Source organism: Hemibagrus wyckioides, linkage group LG07 (assembly GCF_019097595.1).
Source record: "Hemibagrus wyckioides isolate EC202008001 linkage group LG07, SWU_Hwy_1.0, whole genome shotgun sequence".
Lineage (NCBI taxonomy): Eukaryota > Metazoa > Chordata > Actinopteri > Siluriformes > Bagridae > Hemibagrus > Hemibagrus wyckioides.
Window position 1 is genome coordinate 9,195,730 of NC_080716.1, and position 12,605 is coordinate 9,208,334.

Sequence of the window (12,605 nt, forward strand, 5' to 3'; positions counted from 1 at the left end):
CATGACGTACGTTGTTACGTGATACGGAGGACGCGGAAGTCATGCCCTGCGTCCCAATTCACGTACTTCTCCGCCCTAAATAGTTTTCGAGCTCAGACTTAGTGCGTCCCAAATCAGAGCGTTGAAATGAGACGAAGTCTCACAGGTACCCGGATGATCTGCTACTTCCGGAAGATCGTCGAAGAGTGAATCCGTGCACACTTTTTCAGCTAATATTGCCCACAAAGTGACCATTTTCTTCACTGAGCTTCCTATTACCATTCTGTGGTACGGTTTTAATGAGGCCACTGGTACAGCAGAATTGGTTGATTTACTGATTCAGTAAAGTTGTAAATAAAGGGGGGGGGGAGCAAGGGGTTGTTAAAATTGCCACAGTGAATTATTTACATACATCTATATATGGTCAAATAGTGCCCATTGTTTAGTCCAGAAACAGAGAGAGAGAGAGAGAGAGAGAGTGGGAGAGAGAGAGAAGAGTCTCCTGGTCCTGACCCTCAGCTCACTAACACTTCTACACCAGGAGCAGCTGCACACAAGAACAATCAGACCTCACCAAATTATAACAACAAAACTTCATCACACACTGGAAAACTCAAGCACAAAGTAAAATGCAGTGCTATCTGGCCCTAAATCGACAGTACACTGTAGCTGAATACCTGAGCACAATGACTGACCACCAGCACAGAACCACACTGACAAAGTACAGCCTCAGTGCACACACACTGGCTATCGAGACGGGCCACTATAAGAAATCGTTGCTCCCTACAGAGCCGAGAGTGTGTAACACAGTGCGACAGCAACACAGTGGAGACAGAGCTGCACTTCCTAACAGAATGTAAAGAATTCCAACATCTACCTGAAATATATTTAAAAAAAAATTCAGATAACCCATCTTCAGTTCTCCCTCCTGACCAACACTGACAAACCGACCATCCTGTTTGGAGGAGAGGAAGGAGAGCAGCGTTCTAGCAGGACAGTACGTGCCACCAGCTGAGGGACAGTGAGTGACACACACACCCCTGTTTGTCTTACAATCTTACTAATTATATTTATTTATGGTCTCTTTATAGTCTCGCTCCCGCTCACTGTGTGTGTGGAGTTTGCATGTTCTCCCTGTGCTTGGTGGGTTTTCTCCAGGTGCTCCAGTTTCCTCCCACAGTCCAAAGACATGCTTCTAGGCTGATTGGAGTCTCTAAATTGCCCGTAGTGTGTGATTATGTGAGTGAATGAGTGTGTGTGTGCCCTGCGATGAGTTGGCACTCCGTCCAGGGTGTATCCTGCCTTGATGCCCGATGATGTCTGAGATAGGCGCAGGCTCCCCGTGACACGAGGATAGATCGGATAAACGGTACAGACAATGGAATAGAATGTTTTATCATATTTATGTCCCTTTGTTTCTGTGTTCCTGGAAACTCAATGTTCTCAGTAATGTGTTTGCTAATAAGAGATGTTCTTCTCTTTACATTTGTCTCTTAACAAACAGCGTTTCTTGCCTTTTTTTTTAATCATTACTGAAGTAAAAAATAAAGAAAACTCTACAGATTCTTCTTGGAGACTGTAGATGAGAAGGCTTTTTTTTTTACAGTCTCCAAGAAGAGTTTTCTTTAGTTTTTACTTCAGTAATGATAAAAAAAATAGGCAAGAAACGCTATTTGTATTATTTCCACTGTTTATAAAATATTCTTATATACGTGGGTGATATTTAATGGGATCTGTCAGTTACTGTATTTGTAATCAAATATTTGCATGTTATTATGTTATTAAAAATCACACTGAATTATTATTTAACTGTCATCAGGTTAAGAGGCAGTTTAATCGGTCATCAGAATAGCCTTCTTTTAATTTACTTTACTCTCTTTATTTTTTACGACTGGCTCACTGTGCAAACTGGAGTATTGGAGATAGAATAGCATCTAATGAAAACATCCATTATGTCTTGATTGTCAATCAACTGCTATTTCTTTTTCATCTCTTATTGGTTATGTCATAGATATCAATATAACTATAGTGTTTAAAAGGCACGAGAATTAAAGGCCTCAGATATTCAAACATTCTACAGAGTAAGGACCTGTCCAGGGTGTATGACCAATGTGCCCTGGAATAGGCTCTAGCAGACCCCATGACCCTAATTAGGAATATATAGAGGGGTATAGACAATGGATGGATGGATGGATACAGAGTAAGGAAGACACCTAGTGGAGGCTTGGTGTTAGTGAGGATGTTGTCAACATGAAAGTCTGAAGACATGCTCCTCAGCTCCTCAGGGCTCAGTGAGTAGCGCCCTTCACCCATCAACAGCTGTGTGTCAAAAACCAAAGACAAAGAAGAAGACAAAAAAAACCCCCCACAAAACTGAGATCACACCTGGAAGTCTGCAAACGTTCAGATCTGCTGCCAGATGTTCAGGTGGAGCGAGTGAACTAACCAGAGTGAAAACTAGAGCACTCAATCCTGCAAAAGCAGTCTGCAGACAGTCTGTGAACCAGGGCAAAATGAATAATGTCATATGATACAGAAATTACAAACTTGGTTTGGATTGGAAAGATAAGCCTGTATCCTAAAAGTCTTTGGTATATCACAGACTCTGGTTATACTTTTACATTTTAAGTGAAAATGAACTTATATCAGGAATAAAACACAACAAGGTGTGAGGTTATAGGAGACTAATAAATGAATTGTTGAACATCACTGAACACTGAGTTCATCATTCCCTCACCAACTGCTCCCTCTCTCTCTCTCTCTCTCTCATTCATTCATTCTCTCTTGCTCTCTCTCTCTCTCATTCATTCAAAACTTGGAAACCTCACACTCCTTCCATACCACTATATCTCCAGCTATTCGAATCATCACAAATTGTATACTCTGTACAAGAGAAAAACATGCCTTTAACCAATCATTTGTGTTACAGCAACTTTCTGAGCTGTGCTGTTAGTCAAAAATAATGCTCACCATGCTGCGGATCCTATAACAGCACACCCTGAAGTGTTTTTTCTCCTCCAATACGCCTGTATTGCTGAATTATAGGATGAATATATTAACAAACTGGTTTCTGAATTTTGAAAGAAAGAAAAAAAAAGGTATCTTATCCAGCTGAGGCAGACCTGATTATTCTCTAGGCTATGGCATACTCTGCCATTATCAGAACACTCATTCCTGATGACACTCATGAGCTTGTAACTTTACATCCATGAAATATAAGGACAAGCAGCGCCATACCTTTCTAATGACAATGAGCTGGATGTTCTTGTCCTCCCAATTGCTTCCACTGAGGCCATCAAAACTACCATTGGTGCTTGGATCAGAGAAGGATAAGGATGTATATGAGGTGTATAGATTTGCATTACCCTGGATCTAAAACAAGGAGACATAAAACCATTAACCAGTTTTGGCCAGTGGTGGATACTGGTGCTGTGTTAGCTTGGTTATTAAACTTTCATCCAGTGTACAAGATTGCCACCTATAAAAGCATTAGTGTAGAGCAGTAGTGTGAGTAAGAAGAGAAAAAAGTAATGGCACCAATAATCTCTCTAACAGTTCGCATTTTATATCAAGTGGGAATTTAATGCAATTAAATGGATGAACACAAGATTAGTACAAGTTTCAGAGACATAAAAATATTAACATGTTTTCCCAGAATATCTCCATAGTTGTGCTGTCCATAACACTAAAGGGATAAGAAAGCGTGGACAAATCTATTTTTGCATTCAGGGTCACTTACATTACAAAGAACACCATTTTAGGATGCAATTCTTTTCTTGTTATAAAGAATTTGCTGTACATTATAAATATGCACATACACTACGGCTCAAAAGTTTGGGATCCCGCAGAAATTGTATTGTTTTCCAAGGAAACACACACAAAATTAGTCTGAATAGAAAATATAGCAAAAGAACAGGACAGATCAGAGTGAGAAATAATGATTTTGATGGAAATGATGAATGTTTTCTTCACACTTTGCCTTCATCAAAAAAAAAAGCCACCTTTTGCAGCAGTTACAGCCTGGACATTCTAGTGGTCAATTTTTCAAGATAATCTGATGAGATTTCACCCCATGCTTCATGGAGCATCTCCCATAAGATGGACTGGCTGATGGCGTCTTCCTCCGTAACTGAAATATGCAAGCGATGCCAAACTTTTGAGCAGTAGTGTATATGTGAATAAATGGTGGTTATCGTTACACGTTACTTTGCCTAAAATGTGTATAATCTGTTATGTTTAATAGGATATAGAATTTTAACCATATTGAGTCGAGATGTTTTATTAGTCACTTCAGACATGCCATACTTCTTTATCTTGAGATATATTAATCATTATATTTTAATAGTCTTTAAGGAAAAACCTTATTATAATGCAAAAAAAGTAAAACTGCCAAAAGTAGTTGTCATCAAATATACTGTATAAACACACGGAAATGCCTTGTTAGCTAGTTACACCACCACCATCAGGTGGTAACTAGGTAACGTGGCTGCTTTTTTCCCCAACCACATTTCAAACAACCCCGCCCTCTGACACAGGATTGGATAAAAATACATTAGCAGAAGTAGTTGTGGTATGCCGCAATGTGGGTAGGATTAAAAAAAAATGAAAAGATAGAAAGTGCCACCCACAATAGCTCAGTTCAATAGGGTTTACATTTTTCACAGGTCATTAATTCACTTTTGTTACTTCTACTATTTTCTTACCTCAAATTAATAGATGTAATAATGGAAGATGAACTGAGGAAAACGAATAGCTGTGTCCTAAACAGCATACTAGACTACTGAGGTGTGTTCAGTATAGCAGATAAACTACTCTTTTTGTAGTAATTTGAGTGAATTCTGTCGTATCAAGCAACTCAGACCAAATGAGACGCAAGTTACTGTAGTAATTTTACTGTAAAAATTGGCGAACATAAATTTAATACATGCTTGACTTACATTCTGATAACTGCTGACAAAACAATACCATAATAACATCTGTAAGTACTGACAAAGGTACTTTTATTTAGTTTATGCTTAGACATGTCTATTATTGCAGGTACAGCATTAAATACTTGAAATATAAAAGCTCTTTAAGAGCCCGTGTAGATCAGTGATGCATCGGCATTTGTGCTGTTGACACACCATTTATTTAAAAAAAAAAAAAGAGAGAGAGAAAATGTGAAATGTCCTGAAAATGTGTAAGCCTGCCTCGAGTTATTTACTTTAGACAAAAGTAAGACAACAAAAACTGTAGACGTCTTTGCAACAGATGGTACTTCAGCTGCATGCATGTTTTGCCAAAAAGAGCAATAGTAAGGATGTTGACTGCCTTGGATGGCCGAGGCAAGGCATGCATTATACACTTTTATCGATTTTGGCTTTCAGATGTTCTTTGTAGGCCAAGATGTCCCGACTCCACTTGGTGATGGTCTGCTTTTCACAAACCCAGATCTCCTGAGCTACCTATTAATGTGGATTAAAAAAAAAAAAAAAAAAGAACGTCATTGTTAACTTCCAAAAGTTAACAGAAAGTAGAAAAAAAAACAAAACAAGTGTTTTAAACATTTAACATTACCTGCTGAATGAGTCTGAAGTCGTGGCTGACCAGCATCATTCCCCCTTCAAAGTCATTGATAGCATCAGCAAGTGCGTCGATGGTCTCGATGTCCAGGTGATTGGTAGGCTCGTCCAAGAAGAGCATGTGGGGGTTCTGCCAGGCCAGCCACGCAAAGCACACACGGCACTTCTGACCATCTGACAGATTCCTGATGGGGCTCACCTGACATCAAAAGTGCACAGTAACAGCACATTGCATTAGGATTAAACACATTGAAGGATTTCTGTACTAGTCAGCTCTTGCTCTTTACTTTGCTGTAGAGATTACCTCTTAAATCATTAAGAAGAAAATCAAACATATCTGCATTTAGACTAACAAAATTAACCTGCCGTCTTGTCACCAACTTTGCACTTAAGGCAACACAAAACTGCAATTCGGAAGTCTGGGCTGATGAAGTTGAACATATGAACATGAAGGCATTTCAAATAGAAGTTTACAAACCAAAAAAAATCTATGCTGACTCCCTGGAAGCAGTACAATAATTAGAAGCCAAGCAGAAGCTGGGAGAATATCCATACCTAGAGTAAACCTACACCATTCCTGCCCCAAGATGTAAAACTAACCTGCTGTTTGCCAGTGAGTCCGTAGCGGCCGATGATCTTCCTCATCTCCTCTTTCTCCTTGATCTCTGGGTAGCACTTCATCATGTACTCCAGAGGGGACAGGTCCAGGTCCAGCTGCTCTGTCAGATGCTAAAAGCAACAAAAGAGAAAATCAAAATCAATATTCACAAGCCTGTGCAACATCAGATTTGAGGAAAAACTTGCTTTAAAAAGAAAAAAGCTGGTTTAATCAGAACATGCATAAAAACAAGCAAATAATCTATACCTGGTGATATCTGCCGATCTTGACGTGGGAGTGCTTTCTGATCATACCGTCAGTGGGGAGAAGCTAAGAAAAGGTAATAAACCATGAGTCTAAAAGTCAGCCTACAACATTAAAACCCTACACACATGCATTTACATGTACACATACCTCCCCGGTGAGCAGCTTCAGTAGTGTGGATTTACCAGCTCCATTGGGCCCCACAAGGGCCACTCTGGTATCCAGGTCAATTCCAAACTCCAGATTCTTATAAATGATTGGCTGGAGGAAAAAAAAACCCAAAAAAAAACACAAATGTGTACAACAGAATATGAGCACAGTAGTCTCAAGAGGGCACTGTAGAATTTTGCGACCGGGAACACGTATGTGGAATCTGTAACAAATCTGCCATGGAAACACAACATGGGTGTATAAAGCCTGTTGTAGTAGTCAGGTCACATACCTGCTCACATCATATTTAAGTCCCTAACGCCTAATCATGTCTTAGGAGCATAAGAGTTTTACTCTGCCATGGTTTTGAGAATCAAGTAATAAACTGATCTGTATGAGAAGTGCTGCATCCTTCTACGGTCAATTAGAAAGTACGGCCTTAACCGCAAAGCTCAGACATAACCGGGTTGTGAAATGTGTGGATGTGGTGAAGCTGCCGCTGCTCTCTAGCCTTGACCTACCGTATTATCTGAATATCTGAAGCTGACGTTTTGAACCATGATGACTGGAGGGGGGATCTTCCCACAGGAAGGAAAGTAAAACGACAGTGTCTGAAAGGCAAGAGAGAGAGAGCAGTGTTCAGTCTTGAATCACAGGATGAGTTACTTACCATTTCCCATCATTAAGGTGAGCGAGTTAAGACATACAGCACACAAAATGACTCACCTTGTCATTCACTACACGTTCGGTCAGCCCTGAGGCGACCATTTTCTGCAGCGTTTTCTCTTTGCTCTGTGCCTGTCGGGCCAGCTTGGCCGAGCCATGACCAAACCGTGCTATGTAATTCTGAGAAAGGATGAAAAGCGTGTTATTTTATTGCCTTAAAAAAAAAGAAAAAAAAAAAAAAAGTGAAAAATCAAAAAAGCTGGGAGTGCAATTTCACCTTCATATGTGCGATCTGGTCCTGCTCCCAGTTAAAGCGTTTCATCTGGTTCTCCTCCAGTTCTTCTCTGGTTTTCACATACTGGTCATAATTACCCTACAGAGGGAGAACAATACACAATGTCACCGTAATAACATTGTCAAGATGTCCTTTGCACTAAAATCAACATGCTAGAAAGAGTTGGCTCTTACTGTGTAGTATTTCAGCTTGCGCTGGTGGAGGTGGATGATGTTGGTGCACACGCCGTTGAGGAAGTCTTGGGAATGGGATATCAAAACTAGAATGCGTTTGAATCTAGAACACAAATGAAAGTGTGATTTTTAGAAGTGAGACAGAACACACACTCGGCTAACCTGCTGCTCGGGTTGCACAGTCAGATCAGTTCAACGCTTCGGTCTAGTTTTTGTCAAAGCCCCAGCCGCACTGAGAAACATACTGCATGACGGCGAAGCTACAATTCGGCCTTTTGTTTACATCATGTCAGCAGACAACCACTGTAGAATTCAAACTGGTGATATTTGATTGAATATAAGGAACGTTAACGTACTCCTTTAGCTCTTCCTCAAGCCACACACACGCGTCCAGGTCCAAGTGGTTGGTGGGCTCGTCCAGCAGCAGCATGAAGGGTTTGAGGAACAGAGCTCTGAAACGAGAAGGACAAACAAGTGAGCCGAATCGCTTTTGGTTCACAAAAACAGACGGCACAAAGAGCTGCAGAAATCAGAAATACGCTTCAGACAGTTTTTGTCACTACACAGCTGCATTGCAAGTCACTGCTTGGCATCTGTGCTATCATTCGGCCTTTTGTTGCATCATCTTTCGGCAGCTAGCTTCACTTCAGCATCAGTTACTCCACAGAGAAACCAAACAAGAATAAGAGCGAAAAGTTAGCATTTACCTGGCGAGAGCAACACGCATCCTCCAGCCACCACTGAAGTCTTTGAGCTTTTTCTGCTGCATTGTAGTGGTGAAGCCGAGGCCGTGCAGGATACGGGATGCTCGCATCTCTGCCTTGTCTGCATCCAGCTCCTCCAGTCGTTCATACAGCTCCATCAGCTTCTCACACTCGGCTAACAAGCAGGTGAGAGACATGAACGTTAATGAACTTAACTGCCTACAGGCATGAATACCAAAAGACACTCCAAGTACTTGTTTCTTAACTGAGGTCTGCATCCTTAAAAACAAAAGCCGTTAAGGAGCTTGTTCAGAAAGACTGTACTGTACCACGCCTAGGAAAGGAAGCTATAACAGAAATAGCCCCTATGAAAACGTGGGGAAGAGAGCTGATTTAGTCGTACGGAGTTAAACTTTAAACTCACAGTCTTCGTGAGCGAGCCTCTCTGCCTCTTTCTCCAGCTTGATCCTCTCCTCGTCCACCTCCATCACACACTGAAGTGCTGTCTTCTCGCTGGGAGCCATTTCACGAGTCAAGTGGTAAATGTCAATGTGCTCTGGAATGGGCACCTCTCTGTGTCCGATAGCTGACAGCAACATAGATTTACCTGGACAAAAGGTTTTATTTTGAGGTTAAACGGCCTCTTCTGACCTTAATTTAGTGTTTTGATTTGAAGTTCAGACTGAAATTTCAGCAGCTAGCACGTGATTTTTAGACAATACCCCATTATAATAAATACATTCTGCAAATAGCAAACTAGGTGAAAGACAGAATATGATTAATGTCCTTATTATTAAAACATTCGTACTGTATATAGCAAGTTTAGATCTTTCTACATGAGTAACAATGATCCTGGCCTGACTGCACAATTTCTCAGCTACAGAAGGTATGCACTGTGTTTACAGTGGCTTCTCAAAACGACCCACAGTAACCCCACTGCATCATTGCAAATGTCCAAATTTCTTCTCCCTTGAGCCTTTCTGCCCAATAGTTAGAGTACTAAGTAATGTGTACAAGTTTTGGATCCTTCAGCTCATTCCTAGCTTCATAACTAGCTTTTAACTGCATAATCACATGCACCTTTTTTCATAGTTTCAATCTCACGTCACAATAACGTGGGATTCTCCTCCTACAGCTCCTGTGTCCATCTGAAAGAATAAAGCATACCTGTTCCATTGAGTCCGATGAGGCCGTAGCGCCGCCCGGAGTTGAGCTCCAGACAGGTGTCGCTCAGCAGTTCTTGCCCGTGGAAGGTTAGCGAGAGACTGCTGATGTGCACGTCTGTGCTGTTTGGATGAGATGCCAGCACCCCTGTAACAGCACGTGCCTCTGTCTTCTTCAGCTCAAACTCATCCAGCTCCTTTGTAAGACTGGCTACTCCTGTGGAAGAGAGGTGGAATTCTCAATAACAGTGATGTATATTACTGTATGAAAGAATGCATTATGTAGTGCATCAGTGAACTCATTCACATTCATAAAGACAATATGTAAATACATGAGAACACCAGTAAAAGAACAAATACATGTTTATGTACATTACGGAGTTATTGAATTGGTAGAATAGCTTTAGAGGCTTTTTTCCCCCCTTTTAAATTGGAGAGAAAGAAGAAGTGATTGAAGGTGTTCAGTTAGCTGCTTTCCACACACATGTTGACAAGTGACCAAGTGATATTTGGACCAATCACAGACAAGGAGAATATCAGAAGATGTAGGTTGCACCTCAATCAGCTCCTTAGTTCAGTAGTCAGGACACTAATCAGGGAGTCAGTCAGTCTAAGGGGGCTTTTGCTCTCACAAAAAACTTCCAGTGCACAAAAACATTTAATCCTTTAATAAAGAGGCTACAGTGCACTGCAAAAACCATGAAGCACTAATGCTCATGACGCATTTTCTGACGCCTCACAGCCAACTTGTTGTAACTCAATTTTTAAACTATGACACTTTGTTCAAATCTAACATGTTTTGAGCTTTTCATTTCATGTCCAAATGCTGGACTTGGGCTGCCTTCCATTCAGAGATGATGGCAACATTTTCAGGTGTGCACAATAAGAGTACAAATACTGGCCATGTTGATTATTGCAAGAGGTCATACACTGTACAACATCGGCATGTTATGTACGGGACGAGGTTTAATTCTTCCGACTCACCATTGAGCTCAGAAACACCATTTTCTTGGCTCTCTGGTTTCTCCCCCTCGCCGTTCACTTCTTCTGCTTTTTTGGGCCGCTGACGGGCCTTGGCTGCCTCCTTTTTCTTTGCTGCCTTCTTCTTGGCCAAATCGGACGGCATTGTGGCTGGGGAACAGGAATAAGCTGCCCTGGGGACACAGCAAACTGTAGGACAGAGACAGAAGTTACATACACATCTTAAATGTATTTATAGCACAGGTGTCCCAGCATAAGTGTTCAGTTTTACTTGGATGTTAAACCCTTTCACTGAAACCGGTTGGGTTTTTATCACACTGAATATATATTTTAACCTGACACTAGTCAGTATTTGCTACTTAGTGAAGTCTAAAGGCATGAAGTGTAATTTGAGACCACACTCCCCACCATTTTCCCCACCATATTAATGGTTTCCTCTATGGCTTAAAAGAAAGTAGGCAGGTAATCAGTGTTTTATTTCGCCGGTTGACCCTTTAAAAATGTTTATATACAGTCCAAAGCTGAATTTACACAGACACTTTTATAAAAGACAATATAGCGCCTGAGTTACACAGTGAAGAAAATAAAGAAAGCTAAACTAGAGAAATGCCGGCCGGCTCACAGGAGGCCCAACCACCATGCTACTCTTCCCATGCTAGCTAAAGCTAACCATGCTACATGACTGATCACTAAATATCTGTCTCGGATTTAAAATACGCCCTTACCGTCAATTATACGATTTCTGAAACCCCGTACTATCAATATCAATTTAAGAAACCACAGAAGATACTCTAGATGAACCCGAGACAAGGCTGTGAGCGATTTCAGCTCTGCTCACCGCATTGTGTCCTCACTATACCGGCAAAAAGTCGGGCTGCATCCCAAATAGCTCCCTACTGCTCAACACGTGCACTACGTAGGCTGCAAAAATGTATTACTTTCTCGGTAATGTAGGGCCCCTCTGTAGGAAATAAAGAGCCATTTGGAATTCAGCCCCGGCCTAGGGCGCCAATCCGAAAAGCAGTCAAGCTAACTTAATAAACCTCGTTATACTGTGCTCATTACACGAAGAAATTATTTAGATATCACACACTAAGCCAGTAAACATTCATACCTAACACGTGCCCTGAGAACTGGAATCAAAACGACAAGCAACACAAGATTATTACCTTTACTTCTTCCACTTGAGCGGTCCCAGCGCGCTAACAGGAAATCGCCGGCCTCATGGCTTTTTCGATACACAGCGTCGTAACAACGCGCGTGCTCAAGACCGGCTTGCCAGCCAATGAGATTTTAAGATTCGCTGACGCCCCGCCCCCTGGAGGCTGGCGCTAGAAGGTCTGGGTTTTTTCCATGTGCTCCGCTTATCAACAGTATGATGAGTAATATGTTCGTGACACTATATTATGATTCATTTAGACAAGAAAAGTAAATTATAACCTAACTATAATCCTTTAATCACAAGCCATATCTACTCAGTGAGGGTGAGGAGTGAAAAGAAATTATTGGAAAAATCTTTTTTAAGACTGACAGGGGTTTCTTCTTGCCCAGGTGTGTCCTGATTACTTAAACCATTTATAACCCTTAATGTCTACTCTTGCTTTGAGCCATGGGGGTTCACCTGTGAAGACTAGAGAGCTTTATATTCAGCATTTTAATTAGTACTTTAATTAGTGTTAATTAAAGACAGAGCTAATGAACCAAATAAACCTTTTCCCCAAAAACAGCCTCTTTTGCTCACCACACTAACCTGTTTATTTGCCTGATAATTTTATTTACTTATTTTAACTTTTAATTACCCCCTGGTGTCTTCATTATTTCATGCTGTGTCCTGGACAGAGCCGTGATGAATCCAGAGCTTATCCCGGGAGCACTGAGTGTGAGGTGGGAATGCCAATCCATCATAGGTCATCACGTGTCCTCACATGCTGACACAGGGATAATTTACCATAGGCAGTCCAACAACCAGCATGTTTTTCAGAGGTGTGGAAAAAAAAAAACAAACCCAGGCCACGTGGAAGAAACACATATAGACACAGCCAGAACATGGAAAATGCACAATAACACAATA

General features: G+C 41.1%; 1 protein-coding gene across 2 annotated transcripts; it reads right to left on the minus strand.

The window, feature by feature from the left end:
* Nucleotides 1-4,956: 4,956 nt before the first annotated feature.
* Nucleotides 4,957-11,832, minus strand: abcf2a (ATP-binding cassette, sub-family F (GCN20), member 2a). Of its 2 annotated transcripts, none has more exons than XM_058395767.1 (15): nucleotides 11,704-11,832; nucleotides 10,538-10,723; nucleotides 9,558-9,770; nucleotides 8,815-8,997; nucleotides 8,394-8,565; nucleotides 8,043-8,138; nucleotides 7,687-7,789; nucleotides 7,496-7,591; nucleotides 7,279-7,398; nucleotides 7,074-7,163; nucleotides 6,553-6,663; nucleotides 6,406-6,468; nucleotides 6,141-6,269; nucleotides 5,536-5,739; nucleotides 4,957-5,423 (listed from the first exon to the last, which is right to left on the minus strand). In XM_058395767.1, exons 2-15 carry the CDS (start codon nucleotides 10,677-10,679, stop codon nucleotides 5,316-5,318), a joined length of 1,830 nt encoding a protein of 609 aa, XP_058251750.1. In that variant the 5' UTR covers nucleotides 10,680-10,723; nucleotides 11,704-11,832; the 3' UTR covers nucleotides 4,957-5,315. The 2 variants fall into 2 exon arrangements, with proteins under 2 accessions (XP_058251750.1, XP_058251751.1); XM_058395768.1 differs by lacking the exon at nucleotides 11,704-11,832 and adding an exon at nucleotides 11,260-11,398.
* Nucleotides 11,833-12,605: the final 773 nt, after the last annotated feature.